Source organism: Carcharodon carcharias, assembly GCF_017639515.1.
Source record: "Carcharodon carcharias isolate sCarCar2 chromosome 37 unlocalized genomic scaffold, sCarCar2.pri SUPER_37_unloc_1, whole genome shotgun sequence".
In the NCBI taxonomy this organism is placed as follows: domain Eukaryota; kingdom Metazoa; phylum Chordata; class Chondrichthyes; order Lamniformes; family Lamnidae; genus Carcharodon; species Carcharodon carcharias.
Genome location: NW_024470758.1, coordinates 1,597,429 through 1,615,751, shown reverse-complemented (window position 1 = coordinate 1,615,751; position 18,323 = coordinate 1,597,429). Strand labels below are relative to the sequence as shown.

Here is an 18,323-nt window from a genome sequence, read left to right as displayed (position 1 = left end):
ATTTGTACATTGGCAACAGTGATGGATGTTGGTCACTGTATGGAGGGGAATGACAGATTTGGATTTGGTTGAGGGATGCATAGCGGCAAGACACCACAAAAACTTCCCAGCTTAACTTCCCTTTGTGGCACAGTGCCTGTTGATGTATTCGAGAGGGAAGATCAGCCATCTCATCCAAAAGCACCTCTGTCAACGTAATGGAAAGGCAAAATACTGTGGATGCTGGAAATCTGAAACAAAAACAGAAAATGCTGGAAAAACTCAGCAGGTCCAACAGCGTCAGTGGAGAGGTCAATGTTTCATTCTCCATCGATGCTGCCAGACCAGCTGAGTTACCTCTGGCAATGCCTTGTCCCACATTACTGCACTGGAGCGTTACCTTAGATTATCAGTTCATTTCTACAGTGACACAGGGGACCTTTGACTTTCTGATGCAGAGGCAGGAGCAGTGTCGCTTAGTCAAGAATGACACCTTTGGAGGAAAAAGCACTTGCCACATATGCTTTCTGACTCAGCCAGAGCTGGAAATCAACTCCTGGCTGATGTGCGAAAGCTTGTGGTGTCACTTAATTAGGCAAAAATTGGACTAAGGGAAAAGCCGTCATTTAGCAAATAACTGTACAGCTCCTTCATTTCACTTAAACCATCACTCTTTATTTTGTAGCAGTGTATGAGTAAGCGTTACGATGGATCACAGCAGGCCCTTGACTTAAACAGCATACGCAGTGACCCAGGTATGGATTTGGGGTTTGTTCTACTTCATCTGTTTGATGGCTTCATGTTTGGCAACTTCGTGCCATCTTAGATAATTAGGAAAAATCTACATAAGTCGCAGTTGAAATCCACCCAGTTTTTTACCCCCTGCCTTTCACCTTCCAGTCATCACCAGTGTTGACATTTCCTGGATTACAGTTCCTTCATATGTAAAAATAGGTACATGAGGGATAACTTTAACTCCCATAAAAATAGATGGGATGTTACCATTTAAAAAATCTTAAACATGACTCCAACTTGCCAGGTTTCATGGACATGACTAAACAACTCTCTCCCAGGTGACTATTTGGTCATTTAAATATTGCAAGAGGGCTGCGTGCTTCATACTTAACCCACATTCCAGGTTTATCTCTGGCCGGCTGGGTTTTCTAGGCCTCAGGGTACCCAGCAGCTAAAGGAAGTGTAGGGCTATTTCTTGGAAAAAGTAAGTACTTTGACAGCATTGCTTATGGGCCAGGAGGAGACGAGAGTGCATTCTCCCAGCCCGCCAAACATGCCTGCCTGCCTCCCTGCCTGCCATCAGACCCACCTACCCTCGGTATTCAAAGGCATTCGACCAGGAAACTGAAGACTGTTTGTTGAACCACCATTGCTGTGGAGACTGAGATCGGTTAACCCAGCAGAGACTAGGAATTGGTGACACAGCATGACTGGGTGGTGGATGCACAGAGTGGGCCCTGTTAAACCGGGGGCTCAATTCACTTTATCGCACATTGATCGTGGATCAGTAATAAATATTGCTTCTGATTCTTAGCAACTTTTCTGTTTGGTTGTTCAGACCTTATCTCCCAGAATATCGAAGTGGTGTTAAACAGAAGGAACTCCATGAACACAGTTGTCAAAATAATAGAAGAAAACATTCCAGAGGTATGTAGGGTGCAGACGTGTACATTCTGAGAGGAGTGGTGTTTATCTTCAAATTTTCTATTATGCTGGGAAGATTTAAGTAGCCAAGTTTTGTTATTTGCAAGCCCTGTGAAGCAGCTCTTTGCAGCTTTATGTACCTTTAAGCATAGCAGCATTTTTAACTGTTTAACAAGGAAATCTAGTACCCCTGTCGTATCTTGTAGTACAGAACCAACAGGCCACTTTCATTGAAGTGGTATCTTTTACAAGTGATGTAGATGCCTGTCAGCCCTCTTAATCAGAATGCTGTTAGCATCTCATCGTCTCTCAGATGTTTGCAAACTGGCATTTTAACTCGTGTTTTACAGTTGCTCTCTCTCAACTTGGGCAATAACCGACTGTACAGGCTGGATGACCTAGCAGACCTGATTACCAAAGCTCCCAGTTTGAAAATTTTGAATCTTTCCAGAAATGAGGTGAGTGCCGGTTTACAGTAATGAGGAAGAGCTTAGCTACTCGTCTTGTATGGCTGGTCACAATTGTCCTTTGTAGACTAACTAGAGCAGAAGTTCCTGAATATTTACTGCTGACTGTTAAACCCTTCCCTCTCATCCCTCTTCATCGATTCGTCTCCCCTCCATCTTTGTCAGGAATAGTATCTTTATTTTGGATAGCCCGGGAGGATTTTATCTTTTGTCTAATGTAACCTATAGCTCGTGACAGAGAAACAGTGCAGCATCACTACCATACTGTTGAATAAACTTAAGTGTAAAAGGTGGCTTGATGGCCCATTTGTCTCAGTGAGTCAGATGAGCCAGTTTGCTGCTGGTGCACATTTTGTAGAATCTCTTTGATTTCTACGGGCTTCAGGCACTCTAGTTCAAGAAGCCTGTGATACGTTTTTGATGTAAGTCAGCAAGGAAGCAACGACTGGCATCATCAGGCAAGTTGGGGCAGAGGGGGCAGGTATCGCGATGGCACTTTGAGACAACTCACAGCAACCTGTTAGAATTGAGAGTTGGAATTGACCAAGAGGCCTGACTTTAAAACTGTCCTCGGAAGAGTCGGCAGCAAACGTGGGTCGGATTGAACCTCGGCCTTTATCTACAACGTCTTCTGAAAACTGATTTCAACCTCGACCAGAGCACTCCAAATTATTAGCCCCTCTTTCGGGAGAAAAGCATTGGTTGAATTTTGTGCGAATCAGGTACAATGGCATCCAGCATTAAATCTTAAAACTTCTAAGCCTGACGTTTCATAGTTTGTAACGACAGAAGACAATGCCATGAATGTAGTACATTTCTGCTCAACAGCGAAAGGTTCTTTTGGGCAGAACTGTACTTTTTTTTTCTCTCCAATGAAAATATTAACCCTTCATTGTAGGCTTTGAACTGTAAACTCATTGAGCCTGTCGGGCATGCCTGCCAATTAGCCCAGCAAAAACTTGGCAGCTACATTTTTGTAATTTTTTTTACTAGAATGACCAACGCCTCCCTTAAATCCAGAAGATGGCTCCCTTCTCCCGAGTGCCCTGCTTTGAAAATCTCTCTACAGAAATTCTCATTGAACTCTGGGGGCAAATTTTTGCGAAGGGCTGCAGAAGTCTGAAATCAGAATGAAACCTGGGTCAGCGTTGCCCTCGGTGTATAATTTCCTGCAATTTGGCCCTTCTTGGTCGTCAACGCTGCTCCGTGAAGAGCTGGAGGGAGGCAATGTTTTAAACTCCCTTTTACATGTTACTTGGCGCAATGGACACAACTTTAATTGAAACTGGGACGGGCAACAAATGCTGCCCTAGCCAGTGAGGCCCACAGCCCATGAATGATGCAAACAAAAACTGTGAAAGAGAGCACAACTGCATGACACAGCCCATTATTGATGGGATAAAGTGACCAAAGTTGGCTTTGAAGGCACCATGGTTTGCTCCTTCTGGAGCTGGGCAAGAAAATAGCTGCACAGCAGATGGAGCATGGAATAGAAAATAATGATACCAAAAACAGAAGGAAATCAAGGAATGTAAAAGTGGAAAATATCAAAATCAGTTACAGGAATGGTCAGCAACTTAAATCAGGTCACCACACTTCAAATATTTCAGAACTTGGAAGTTGCAGACACAGGCTACAGTTGATTTGTAACTTTTGCAGCCCTTGGAAAGTTATGTATTACAAAATGGTCGCCATCAGAACCCCTCTTTATAAAACCCACAATTAAAATGATTAGCATTAAGCTTAACATTAAGATCATGTTTAAAGAAAAGTATATAATTTTTAATGGACAGGGCAGATCAAAGATGTCCATGGTAATTGCAGTTATCTGTGACAAAGTTTTAAGCTGAATGTTAGCCTGCACTTTATGGCAATTATTGTAATATCAGCGTAACACTCCAGTATTAAATAACACCAATTAGAAAATCCAAGCTTTTTAAAATACACCCAATATAAGTTCTTCACTTTTTGTTTATTGGTATACCACATTACAAAAACTTGCTTTTATTAAAAAAAAGACTAGCCCTTTGTGTACAACTTAATGCTATTGTCCAACTGCTGTGGATTTGAGTACCATTCAGAGTACCAACTAAAATCGAGTCTGCCCTGCCAAGTAGCACACTCAAACTCTCATGTTCAGCTGGTGATGGCTGGGCTGAGGGCTGCTCACAGTGTCAGTAAGAGGAGGCACACTGAGGACATGAGGGCACGTAGGTAGGACAGGTATTTGAATGCCATGCTTAGAAGCATAAGTAGGGTGTTTTTTAAAATACAGATTAAATCATCATGCTTCAGGCAGGCGGGCGGACTTGTGAGCTTTTCTCTCATCCCAGCCTGTTGTCGCCCTCCTCCCCGCCCACCATAACTAGCACCTTCTCACCCCACTCCCTAAAGTGGGTGCCCTTCCCAGTTTGGGAACCTCTGGCTTAGGCTGATGAGGCATGTGTAGCTGCTTCCTGAGTAAAATATGCAGCAGAGCTGCTTCCTGAGGGTTAGTGCAGTTTGTAACTGACCCACACTGGCAGCAAAATGGCAGCTTTGTTCTCGGGTCTATTCTGAGTTAGCTGAACTCAGCAGTCTCTTAAAGCAGTTGGGGCTCTACAGTTGACCTTCGTGTCCCTTGAGAGGTGGAAAACTAACTGCTCTCCAGTGACTCTGGCTAGAATGTGCGTGTGTGTGCTTGGCTGGTTGTGATAACTAATGGAATGGTCTGCCAATACTATTCAGGCAGATGCAAGCGGAGAAGCCAACCTGGGCTATGCAAGCTTAGATTGCCAACACTGGAGATTTATCCCAGCGGGAGTCAAAGTAGCGGGTGGGAAGGAGTAAATCTCAGTTCCAGAGTATTTTCCTAGCGTGATGGGTTAATAATATCCACTTTAATTTGTAATAAAACAGTGTTGGACGTGTGCTACTAAGTTACACTTGGTCAGTCTCCTGCATCTCAACTTTATGGTCTAAATTCCCGATCCTCAAACATACCCTGTTAGTTTTGAAGTTCAGTACTTTACTGCTGGTTTTAACCATTACCTTTTATTTGCAGTTATTTTAGTGACACGAGTTGCTGAAACTCCAGAAACTGATAAAAAAAAAGATATTGGAAGTTTTTCTAAGTGTGCTGTACAAGATTTACACTGTTATTCCTGAATGCAGCCGTGCATTTATCAGACACAGCATTTCCAGGAGAATTCAATGATGTAATTCATGTCTTTGCTATTGCTGTGCATGGTGGAACAATAGAGTTGTTTACTTCAGGAAAGTATTTTTGATAGAGAAACACGTATTGTCTATCCTGCAGTAGAACAATTATTTACCCTTGGAAAATGTTCTCAAATCGGAGAAATTTCAAGCACGTAGGTAGGACAGGTATTTGAGTGCCATGCTTAGAAGCATAGGTAGCGTTTTTTTGTTAAAGTACAGGTTAAATCATTGTGCTCACCTAAAAGAACAATGCCAAATAAATCTCTATTCAGCTCAAATCCGAAAGGGATCTGGACAAAATAAAAGGCTTCAAGCTGGAAGAGCTATGGTTGGATGGAAACCCTCTTTGTGACAGCTTCCGGGATCAGGCTACATATGTCAGGTCAGTGGAAGGACCCCTTGCTCCGGTTTTATTCCAGGAAGCCTCACAAATGGCACGCAATATATTTTTCCCTAACTTACTTCCATTTAAAAGTAATTTAATTTTCTCACTATTTTCTTTACATGGAATTTCAATAATTCTGGGAGATTTCGGCGTTTACAGTAGCCATTAATTTAGATGCATGATTGGCGTTTCATGGATAAGTGCATAACCTAGTTGGTTAGGTACCCTTGAATAAATATTTCCCCCAATAGGTCTGGTGTTCAAGCTGTTAAGAACCTCTTTTTTAAAGAAAACAAGTGTTTTCCTTTTTCAACAACTTTTCCAAAATCCTGTAGACCTAAGTCTTGTTAGTGGTAAAAGATTGTGGATTAATCTCAAATAGTCCTCCTGTCGGTGCTCAGAATGTGGGGACTGCAGTCCAAAGGCACCCCAGAAGCATATTTTTGTTTCCTGTTCAAATTTGCAGCAGGTAAATTGAAGTGTTTTGTGTTGTAGTTACAGAGGTTGCAAAATGCAATGTCCCTCAAGACTCGTGAAGCAGTTGTTTACCCAGAGCAAATATTGTGCATTCCTAAGAAGCCTTGAATGATCCCAAAAGCCAATGATTACACAGATAAACCAACTCTACTGTAACTTTGCCTCAAAGAGTTTGAGTTGCAAGCAGTTGCATGTCGGCAAATTTGAGAAAAAGAAGACTTGAACCATCGCCTGTGTCGGTCCTTGCACCTGTGAAGTGGGGCCGCACTTTCTTTTCCTATTGGCCAGTGAAGAAGGCTGGTTAGCCAGTGACGGGTAAGATTCCTCAGGAGAGGAACAACCTAAGACAGGCACAGCCGTGCATTGGCCTTCAGAATTGTGGCGTGTGGTCATGTGGCTTTGGCAGATTCCTGGCTTTTGTGTCTGACTTGGGAAACAGCTTGACGAGCTGGCAAAGCAGTTTGAGGGGAGGAATATTGCACAGTTTGTTGCATTGAATCTTGTCTTCTTAACAAAGCTGAGTACCCAAGTTTGTGGGCATGCTTAAACATAAGTTTCTTTGGAGACAACTTAAAAACAAATCTGCCTTATGCAAGCCAGAAGAGCTCATTGAGGAATACCACAAATAATTTGACACAAAACATCAGTTGCTTTTACAATTAAAACATTTCAATAAAATTTAATACGACCAATGTTAAAATGGGTAGTTATTTAGATGTACTTTGGACAACAGTCCTTCATTCTACCCTCATTCCTCTTTCGCTACCTTTTTCCTTGTTCTCTCGCTTTGTCTTTGTTCTTGTTCTCTCACTCTTTCATTACCTTTTTCCTTGTTCTGTTGCTCTGTTCCTTATTGAGGCCTTTCTTGTAGGTTTTTTTAAAATCTAGATTCGCCAACCAATCATTAATTTTTAATTGTTCACTCCCAATGTGCAGTAATAATTTGGGCAAAGTTGGTAACTAGCACCTCCGTGATATCACACTGGTATAATCCTTCTCCCCACCCAATCCCAACTAACCAGAGTGTTGGTATCTCTTTTCCCAACATTGATCCTGTTAAGTGTCGCCTCTGTGCAGGTGAGTGATAGATTGGTAAGTAAACGGAAACTGAATATGCGTGAGATTGAGGGCAGTATTGCTTTTAGTTGGCCAAATAAGGCTGTATTTCAAACTTTGAAAGGTAAAGAAATACATCCAAGACTTAGCTTCACCCGAGCTGATGACTCCCAAGACAGTTTGATGTGCCTTCATTTTGCTTAAGTGAATGAACTTCAGGCCCTTCGTTCGTTGTAGCAACTGGAATGGGGTTTGTGATTATGGATGAAATTGCTCCAAGCTGTCATAAATTGCCCATCGCTGAGATTGCTTGTACAATTGAATTATTCCTTGCACTTGTTTAAAAAAACAGGTTTGTTACACTATGTGTCCAGAACCAAATGAAAATAGTGGGATTCAGTGTAGCAAACAATGTGAGGTGCGGTGAAATGGAAGATACATTCCTTGTTCTGTCTGAAACTTTGCAAGTGTGTGTGTGCGCAAAGACTCTTCCCAGCTCCCAGGAGTAATTTACATCAATAATATACTGCAGATTGCCAGGTGGATTCAAGCTTTGGAATTATTTTTAATATGGCCTAAATAGATCAACAAAAAACTTATTGTTCCGATAGGCTTTATTGTTACTATAAAAACAATTCATAATATTTTCAGTGCTTTAAAACATCCTGATTTTTATAGATGATGCATTCAAGAGAATTATATATAATTATGGCGGGTGCCCAAACCAAAAGCAACAGAATCATTTCCAAAAATACACCCTAGACCCTATTGACTCCTGCTCTGAAACATGCACCCTGAGCTCCATCACATGCAACCTGCTGCTGTGAAGCAGTAAAATCAGCATTCTGATTGGAACAATCCAGACTCCAAATGCAGGCTAATGCATATCCCCATGGCAACTTTCCTAAAAAAGGAATTGTACTGTTGCTCAAATTGTTGTGGAAAGTAGTGATGCCAAAACAACATTTTTTTTTTTAAAAAAAAGTCCGCTGGTTAAATGCTGCCTGGGGAAAACACACTCCGTAGGTGAATGGATAACCCAAAAGAACTGTCTGAGATCTGCTGTTTGGAAGACTGACGGCATTACCTTCAAACAAGCAACAGTTGACTGGAGTGTTCCCATTACAGAATGCCAGGCAAGGGCAAAGCTTTATACATGGAAGTGGAAAGTGATTTTAGGCCTTAAACGCAAGAGACCCCCAACAGTTCAAATGGCCTTTAATTTAACTATAATAAACAGCTTTCTGAAAAATCAGGTGCCCCCACAGCTTTAAAGGGCGCATTGGTCTATATTTTTAAATCTTTGTTATTTTGGCGGTTATTTTTCATCCTATTCTCAACACGGGGTGAGCCCAGCATTAACTAGACAGATTAAAGTAGATTAATTTGACTAAGATGCATTCTCCCCCCCCCAGCTTTCCTCTGTTGGGCATGGTTAGCATGACTTCTGAAAAATCGAAATAAATAGATTCTGCCTATTGGTTGTGAAACTGCTTGAAGAGTCTCTCTTGGCTGGGAAATGAACCTTTATGTGATTCAGTGAAGGTTTGATAAACATACTGGTTCTGTTTTAGTTAAGTCATTTGGGCGTTTGCAGCTCGTGGGGGTGGAGGGGAGGAGAAGGGTTTTGACTGCGAGCAACTTGTCGGTCATGCATCCATGGAAGTTTTCTCACGCTGTTACTTTTTGTTTGTTTCACCCCTCTCCCTCTTTGCAATGTTTGACAGTGCTGTCAGGGAAAAATTTCCAAAGTTACTCAGACTGGTAAGTACATCACTCATGGGTTTCTCAAGACTAACGCAGGGCTTAAAGTATTCCCGAGAGTCAGGAGCAAATTGGAGTGTAAAGTTGGTAGGGTTGGGGGGTGGTCACACCCTGAAGGATTTTGCTGTAATATATGGGCCAATTTTTATGTCCAAATTGAGTTTTTACTCTGTTATTTATACTTCAGCTGCTTTCACTGTTGATTCCAATTTAGAAACGTTGGACTGTAATTAAATGCAGTGGTTGTGGGATCACAGCTTGCATAGAAATGATCTTAGGCCCATTTTACCAAAGCCAGTGTCAAAGCCGTTAATTTTTTTGTTTAGCTTTGGCTGGGTTGGCAATGAAAGGAGATATTTAAAGTGCATGGTGCTGGGTTGGGCTGCTACCTTGGCATTTCCTGATTCTTGCCTGGTTTCCTACCCTTAGGACGGCCATGAGCTCCCTCCTCCAATTTCCTTTGACGTTGAGACACCAACCACACTTCCTTCGTGCAAGGTAAGCTATGAACAGACTGCCTTGCTAGAGATAGATGGTGCATGTTACTGGTTACCTTCTGCAGAAGTAGATTCTGTTGTAGAAAATCAGGGAGTTTTGGGGATACAGATTTACAGCATTAAAGGCGTCACATCTGGTGAAGCAAGTTGATAATGGAATTGCAGATTTTATCATGGGTATAGTACCTAAAGGGCAAGAGGCAGTGCTTGAGCCTATTTAATGAGGCCTCAGAGTACTATGCGCAGTTTTGCATCCCACAGCCTAGGAGTGATATTCAAGCTTTTGAAAAGATACCATGCAGATTCATTAGGATGCTGCCAGGTCTGTGGAAATACAAATATGAATAAAGACTTAAATCGCTGCCTTATTAGAATAATAAAGATTGCATGATGATATGAAAGAAGCCTTCAAAATTATGAAAGAATGTTCCGGGGTAGTTGGAAGCAGTTTGTTTCCAGTGGTTAAGGGACCTTAGATCATCGAATCATAGAATGGTTATAGCACCGAAGAAGGCCATTCAACCCATTGTGCCCATGCTGGCTCTCTGCAAGAGCAACTCAACTAGTCCCACCCTCCTGCCTTTCCCCTGGAGCCCTGCAAATTTTTTCTCTTCAGTTGCTTATCCACTTCCCTTTTGAGATCCATTTGAATCTGCTTTCACCACAGACTCAGGCAGTGCATTCCAGATCTCAACCACTCACTATGACACTGTTAATTCTTTTGCCAATCACCTTAAAATCACTGTCCCCTCGTTCTCGACCCTTCCACCAATGGGAACAGTTTCTCTTTATCTACTCTGTCCAGATCCTCATGATTTTGAATGCCTCTATCAAAACTCCTTCATCAACCTCTCCTCTAGGGAGGACAGCCCCAGATTCTCTTATCTATACATGTAACTGAAGTTCCTCGTTCCTGGAACCATTCTTGTAAATCTTTGTGCACTCTCTAAAGCCTTCACATCCTCCCTGAAACTGAGGTGCCCAGAGCTTCTATTGTTTTATTCATTCCTGGGATGTGAGCATCACTGGCGAGGCCAGCATTTATTATCCATTCCTTGTTTACCCTTGAGAAGTTGCTGGCAAACCGTGTACACCTAAGTTGGTTTCTAGGCCACTTCAAAGGGCATTTGAGAGTTAACCACATCGCTGTGGGTCTGGAGTCACATGTCGGCCAGACTGGGTAAGGACAGCAGATTTCCTGCCCTGAAGGACATTAGTGAACCAGATGGGTTTTTATAACAATCTGGTGGTATCATGATCGTTATTAATGAGACTAGCATTTTATTCCAGTTTTAATTAATTAAATTTAATTGAATTTAAATTCTCCCAGTTGCCATGGCAGGATTTGAACCCGTGACTCTGAAGCATTAGACCGGGCCTCTGGATTGCTAGTTACCACCAAATTACCATCCCACAACTGGACACACTAGTCCAGTTGAGGCCGAGCCAGTGTTTTATTTAGGCCTATTATAACTTCCTTTTGTATTTGATGCCCCTATTTATAAAGCCCAGGGTCTTATATTCTTTATTAACCGCTTTCTCAACCCATACTGCCACCTTCAATGATTTGTTCACATATACCTCCAGGTCCCCCTGCTCCTGCACCCCCTTTAGAATTGTACCCTTTATCTTATATTGACAGGTGGAAGAGATTTGGAACAGAGGGCAGGAAAAACTTAAGACTGTGGTATTGACTTCCAGAGCTGGTGCTGGAGGCAAAAACTGTCAGTTTTGGAGATTGAATTGCTAGGTCGATGATGAAAAAAAGGAGACAAAGGGGCTTTGGAGCAGAGTGGTTAAGTTCATTTGAAACAGTTTACATAAGTGGAAGATAAATGCCAAATGGTTGTACCTATTTTTAATGTTTTTCTGTAAGATCTTCCATTAACCCTGTGCCTGGTGGAAATGCACTGGGTTTTCATAGAAGCCAGAACTCGAACCCCACTCCAAGGCACAAAAGCTACACTGACACGTCAGTATAACACGGAGGGAGTGCTGCACTGTGAGGTGTCGTCTTTCGGATGTGATGTTAATCCGAAACCCTGCCTTACACGACGTGGCACTGCTGAAACAGCAGGGGAGCACTGTTGGGGGAGGTGCCGGGGGGAGGGCAGTGCGGGGGAGGGGGGCGCTGTTGGGGGCGGAGCCAGGGACACGCTATTGGGGGCGGGGGTGGGGGGAGCGCTGTTGGGGGTGGTGCCGGGGAGGGGGGTGCTGTTGGGGGCGGTGCCAAGGACACACTATTGGGGACGGTGCCAGGGACATGCCATTGGGGGCGGTGCTGGGAGCGCTGTTGTGGGGCGGTGCCGGGGGAGGGGGGTGCTGTTGGGGGCGGTGCCAGGGACACGCTATTGGGGGCGGTGCCAGGGACACGCTATTGGGGGCGGTGCCAAGGACATGCCATTGGGGGCGGTACCAGGGTGTGGGGGGAGCGCTGTTGTGGGGCGGTGCCGGGGACAGGCCATTGGGGACAGTGCCGGTGGGGGTGTGGGGGGGGATGGGGAGGTGGGGTTGGTGGGAGTGCTGTTGTGGGGCGGTGCTGGGAGAGCTCTGTTGGAACAGCAGTCTTTCAAATAAAATGTCTGCCATCTCAGAGACTTAGTTTTCCCAGTGTCCTCAAACAATGCCAGCACCAACAAATTAATTGATCATTCATTTGTTGTTTGTATAATTGTACTGTGTGCAACTTGGCTACCTTATTTGCTTCCACAACTGTGCCTTTCAGGGGCAATCTGTGGGTTGTAAAGCACCTTAGAACATGCTGCAAATATAAAGTGCTATGTTCATGCAAGTTCTTTTTCAAGCAAGGTGTCCGTTATGTAAGAGCCTTGGTGATTATTAGTGCTAGGCAAAGTGTCGATGTGGTCTTTAAGCTGCTACTTGTTTTCCTTTAACAGGCTAGTTACTTTGGTACAGATGAAATCAAGGTGCTTGTATCACGATTCATTCAGCAGTAAGTACCCACGGACTCCGATACATAGATGCGGTAAACTTTGATCATTAATAATTAGGAGCATTCATCAGAAGTTTTTTAGTGCCAAATAAGTTTAGAGTTTGAACATAAAAACAGGAAATGCTGGGAAAAAAAACTCAGCAGGTCTGGCAGCATCTGTGGAAAGAGAAAAAGAGTTAAAGTTTCGAGTCCGTTTGACTCTTCTTCAGAGATGTTTAGAGTCCTGTTCTTTCTACCAATTTCAGGCCAGTTGTTGCTTAAAGCATTGAATCTCTGATTTGAACTGGGTGGAATGGTACATTAAAAGTTGGATTAAAAAAGTTCCGCTTTGATCTCAGAATAAGATTTAAGCACAAGCAGGGGAAAGTCGTGATTAAAAAAAACTCGATAGTAACCTGAAATTTAAAACTACCTAGGCTAAGAAACAGCTTATCTCTACGTCTGTACTTTGTGGTTGAATTATCTTTTGTTCTGCTTTCTGTGCAAGGTTTTTTGTCCATCTGACCCTTTTACAATGTCTATTTTGATTTTTCCAAACCAAAGTGTAGCCCCATTTCATCCCAGTGCTGTGCCCTGGGTGTTGTTGACCCAGGTACACGCTGCCAACTCGTGCATTGAGGTTTCCCTCCTTCAGCTAAGGCTTCTGAGTTAAAGGCCTGAACATCCCAGCTTGCATTTTAGCCATATCCAGTGGTCATTTACAATGTGGCACCAACTAAATCACAGCTCGTCACATTTTGCCCAGTCCCTGTCTGCTTCCACCTCCGCAACTGAGCCAAATCCTGCCCCTGCCTCAATACAGCTGCTGCTGAAACACTCATCCATGCCCCTACTAGCTCTAGACTTGCCTATTCCAACACTCTCCTAGTTGGCCTCCCACCTTCCACCCTTCACAGATTTGAGCTCAACCAAAACTCTGCTGACCACATCTCAACTTGCTCCAAGTGCCATCATGCTTGTGCACATCGACTGCGTTGGCTGCTTCCCCTTTATCTCTGTAACCTCCTCTTATAAGCCTCTGAGATCTCTCCTTCAATTCTGGCAACATGTGCAACCCCCATTTTAATCACTCCGCCCTTGGCGGCAGGGCTGCCAACTGTGGTTACATGTATTCCTGGAGCTATCATCACATGATTAGTCCCCTACACTCCAGCTATTAGTCGGTCAACGCATCCATCCTTGTGATGCACTGCCTTCCTACGCCAATTGGAAAGCAAAGAGACTCATTATCGAATTGGACTGTCAGCCAAACAGCCTTTTTTTTTTTAAATCCCATTTTCAATATTTTTATATCTGGTAAAGAGAAATGCTCAAAGAATATGAGGGGAAAAAAGTATTTTTCAATGTCCTGATGATTTTTCTCCAGGGTTGCACACAGCAGTGTCTTGGTTTGATCTTCAATTCTTGGAGACTCCAGGTTAATTCTGGAGGATTAGCAGCCCTACTCGGCGGCTGTGCCTTTGCTTCCTGGGCTGTGAGCTGTGAAATTCCCTCCTTTAAACCTCTCCAACCTCGGACCTCCCTTCCTTCAAGAGATTCCTTAAAACCTGCTACTTTGCCCAAGCTTTTGGTCATCTGTCCTAATACCTCCTCATATTCCGCAGTGTCAAATGTTGTTTTCCAGTGAACCTCTGAAGCGCTTTGGGATGCTTTTACATTACTAAAGGTGCTGTGTGCTTGCAGGTTCATTATCCAAAACTAGGGGGCGTGGCAGTCCTTTTATTTTAAAAAGAAAAGCAGAAGGCACCATAAATAGAGAGGTCAAAAACCAAGTTTGTGATCTGGAGAATTACTGAGCAGCCACTGGCCAAAAGAATTAGTTCAAAGCTAGATGTGTGGTCACCCGCGTGATAGAAAAGACCTCAGCAGATGGTCTGTCCTCCCCTCTCGTGGGAATAAATGTATTGAAGGGGATTAAATGTTCCCAGAAAAAGAGAGGTTTTTTTTTAAATTAGTTTTTTGGATTTATACACCTTTGAATGATAAACATGGTTTGAAGTCCACCAAGGATCTTTCCATGCTTCAGAGTTTATTACAGTTGATTAGTCTGTCAATGTAAAAAGTCTATCAAGTTCCTGGTGTAAAGCAATCTGCAGACGAGACCACCCTCATGCTTCACCTTAATTGAGCACCTTATTTTACATCAAGAAACAGGTAAGGCAGTAAATGGTGTGAACTGTTCACTGTTGCTTTTGGGTAACAACTAAGGCCTGCAATCTCGGTCCTAACCCAAAGCTTTACCCTTCCCAACCTGAGTTGACTGACCAAGGGAAAGAAAGGCCTTTGTTCCCTCCCCCTGATTTCCTTCTTCTTGCTTTTGCAGGTACTATTCAGTTTACGATTCGACAGACAGGCAAGGGCTGCTGGATGCCTACCACGATACAGCCTGCTGCTCGCTGAGTATTCCCTTTTCTCCACAGAACCCTGCCAGGTTTGTTATCTTCAGGCAAAGCAGTTTTCTCTGAGTGTGATATGGGGCTGAACCCTTAATGTACATTGTGCTGACCCATGCTGTGGTGGAGGGGGGAGGGGGGGAGGGTCCTGTGGTACTATTACCCACTCACTGAGTTCCAAGTCTCGGTTTTACAATCCTAGGCAGGGGTCAAACAAAGACCAAGCATCTCCTGACATGGGGAAGCAGGGTAGTGAAGGAGTGAAAGAGAGACAGAGGATAGACTTTGCCAAGTAGGGTCGGCAAAGGGGGAACAATGGCACTAGCACTTTTGGTGGGCAGAAGGAGGCCATGAACCCCCCCCCCCCACATGGGAAGAAGGGGGACGGGGAGTTAACAATCAGAAAGTGAGCTGCCTCTGGACATCCATTGATCAGCCAGTTTCTGCAAAGTGTGATTAATGATCAGCCCTTCAAGGCTGGTGCCTTCTCTTTCTCAGGAAATAGTTCAGTGAATTTATCCAATTGTCAGATTTTGAATCACATTTCCACAGCTTCAGAAACCAGAGATTAAGGCCTTGTAAAGCTACATCCTTCCTCTGGGCAGAATGTGACATGCTAGCTGGTAGGGGAAGGAACCGCGTGCTGTGCATTGGTGTGCCTGCCAATTGATGAACCTATCTGGGGTCATATGACAGGTCACTGAACTTAACCACATCATGTAACGGCAAAGAACACTGGTTCTTCTCAGCCACCCAGGAGTGTTGTCGGAACCCTGCAATCAGTTGGGTGCTGATGGTGGAACAGTAAGACTGCCTGTCCCAGCCCAACACTGTGGGGTTGGGCGTCTAAAGAAGGGTCCATACATATGTGGGACAGAACCCCCGTTGCTCAGATAGAAAATATCCACAAAACCTAGTGTGCACTACTGCAGCAAATGGAGCTTAAAGGGGAATGTAAAAATTCTCGAATGAAGGAGTGGCTGTATTTTAAACTTGCAGTTGTCTTCTACCGTACATTTCCACTATGGTGTTGTCAAGAAGAGAACCTGGGACAGCTATTGTCCCATCTTTAATGAGCTGCAACTTGAGTCCTCAAAAGAATGTGTTGTGTCCAAACAGGAGCAGTCTGGGAGAGTATTTCAAGGAGAGTAGAAATGTCAGGAGACTGAAGGATCCAAGTAAGTGAAATGCTAATTTCCTTTGTATCTCAAACACACGGGTGCCTGTGAGAAGTGCTCTATCCTGGCTGCTGTGAGATGTGAAACACAAATCAATTAGTGCCCAAGGAATCTTTTCAGCTGCAAATCCATTTTGATTGGCGGTTTTAAATAGTGGAAAGTTCCTCTCGCGTCAGGCACAGATGACACGAGCTATTGGGTGTTTTTTTTTTAAAAGAGGACTAACAATGACCCTTTTTGAATCAGGCAGAAGTTCTGGTTTAGACTGATCATGTGGCTAATGCAGGAACCGAGTTATAAACAAAAGAACAGTTAAGTGAAAAAAAAATGAAGGTTAGCTTTGCATCACGTCTTCTTTCAATGTTTGATTTCTTCTTTTTATGAGTCATTTCAGCCTCAAAGCACCTAGATTATCAGGGCAGCAGATGATAAAGTCCAGCACAAGGATGCAAATGCCTATTGTATAGCATGTCTGTTCACTTGTAGCTACTGAGTTTCATATTAACTGCTGTATCTCGCACCACTTTCCAAACCCAGCCTCTGTGTATTTTTGAAATGTTGCATTGTTTTTGCTGGAATCCGTGCCTTACAGGATATATTTGTACTCTATTAAAGGCAATCTTATCTGCCTTTTCTACCCAAGATAGAATAATCTGCCCTTTGATAAGGAAAAAATTGAAAACGTCTCCGTTTTTTTTTTCTCTCCACTCTGGCTCCCTGGGAAACGCTGACTCAGACTGCTTCCAGCTAACTGGAACCTCACTAGAGTGACTGTCCTCGTGTGAATGTTCTTCTGCAATTAGGATATCTCGATCCTTTCCTTATCTGGTATCCAAACAGCTGCTTTGCACTCAGGGCCTCTGACAGCGATGAGAAAGGAGAACTCCAGTGACTTGTTTTCTCTGCCTCCTTGTTGTGGTGCAGTGAGGCTGATGGTAGCGCCCCTGAATGGGATCGGCTAACTCCATACAGCCCAGGGATCTAGCCTCACCGCACAGGCTGTATAGCTCAAGACTGCACCATTGAGGCAATTGGTTTTGTTATTTGTGCTTCCTCGCTGCGTTTTACAGGGTAGAAAGGTCCCAGGTTTGATGCCTGTTGACCTCTTGGGCAGGGATGTTCTACATCTGGTGCAGGGAAATGAGAGTTAGCCTAGTTTCCGTTTGGCTTTCTAGTGAGCTGTGTGTGTGGGATAAAGGTCGGGTCAGATTCCACGCGCACCCCTGCACAGCTGAGTAGCCTGCAGCAACTTGCACTTGTATAGAGCCCTCAATATGCAAGATACACCAATGCACTTTACAAAGTAATAGTGAGAGAATGAGAATACTGAACCTGGGAGAGTTTAGGAGTGCCTGATGACTTGGGTGGAAAGAAGGGATTTGAAGTATTTAGGAGGAGGGAGAGAGGAGGGAGGCCAAGGGATTTAGGGAAGGAGTTCTTCAAGGCAGGCGGCCAGAAATTCTGCTGCCAATAGTTGTGGAGGAAAGAGATTCCCCAGGAGGTCAGATTGAGAAGACCAACGGATGGGGTAGAGGCAGCAAGCCCAGCCAGCCATGAAAGATGTAGAAGAGGAGGATTATAAATTGACTGCATTGGCAGATGGGCATGACATTAGAATAGTAGAGGAGAGCAGTGCTTCTTGAACAGCATCTAAGCGAGAGGTCAGTGACGTTATGCTGGGATGGAGAAGTAGGTAAAAGGGAAATGGAACGTTGCTACCCCTTTCTTTCACAGCTCATCTCTCCACCCAGGGCCCCCTGCTCCTCTGCACACACTTTACCCAGTGCCCCCTGCTCCTCTGCACCCACTTTACCCAGGGCCCCCTGCTCCTCTGCACCCACTTTACCCAGTGCCCCCTGCTCCTCTGCATCCACTTTACCCAGTGCCCCCTGCTCCTCTGCACCCACTTTACCCAGGGCCCCCTGCTCCTCTGCACCCACTTTACCCAGGGCCCCCTGCTCCTCTGCACCCACTTTACCCAGTGCCCCCTGCTCCTCTGCACCCACTTTACTCAGGGCCCCCTGCTCCTCTGCACCCACTTTACCCAGGGCTCCCTGCTCTTCTGCACCCACTTTACCCAGGGCTCCCTGCTCCTCTGCACCCACTTTACCCAGGCCCCCCTGCTCTTCTGCACCCACTTTACCCAGGGCCCCCTGCTCCTCTGCACCCACTTTACCCAGGGCCCCCTGCTCCTCTGCACCCACTTTACCCAGGGCCCCCTGCTCCTCTGCACACACTTTACCCAGGGCCCCCTGCTCCTCTGCACCCACTTTACCCAGGGCCCCCTGCTCCACCCTCGGCCCCTGATTCCACT

The 18,323-nt window shown here is 44.4% G+C and overlaps 1 protein-coding gene across 3 annotated transcripts in view; it reads left to right on the top strand.

The window, feature by feature from the left end:
• The window catches only part of LOC121274594 (nuclear RNA export factor 1-like), a 74,593-nt gene that overhangs the window by 38,512 nt on the left and 17,758 nt on the right, over positions 1–18,323 (top strand). For all 3 annotated transcript variants that reach the window (XM_041181925.1, XM_041181923.1, XM_041181924.1), the window contains 9 exons: positions 665–734; positions 1,553–1,641; positions 1,989–2,096; positions 5,579–5,688; positions 8,952–8,988; positions 9,418–9,486; positions 12,383–12,438; positions 14,762–14,869; positions 15,951–16,009. In XM_041181925.1, the coding sequence (XP_041037859.1) occupies positions 665–734; positions 1,553–1,641; positions 1,989–2,096; positions 5,579–5,688; positions 8,952–8,988; positions 9,418–9,486; positions 12,383–12,438; positions 14,762–14,869; positions 15,951–16,009 (706 nt within the window). The remainder of the gene's footprint in view (positions 1–664; positions 735–1,552; positions 1,642–1,988; positions 2,097–5,578; positions 5,689–8,951; positions 8,989–9,417; positions 9,487–12,382; positions 12,439–14,761; positions 14,870–15,950; positions 16,010–18,323) is intronic.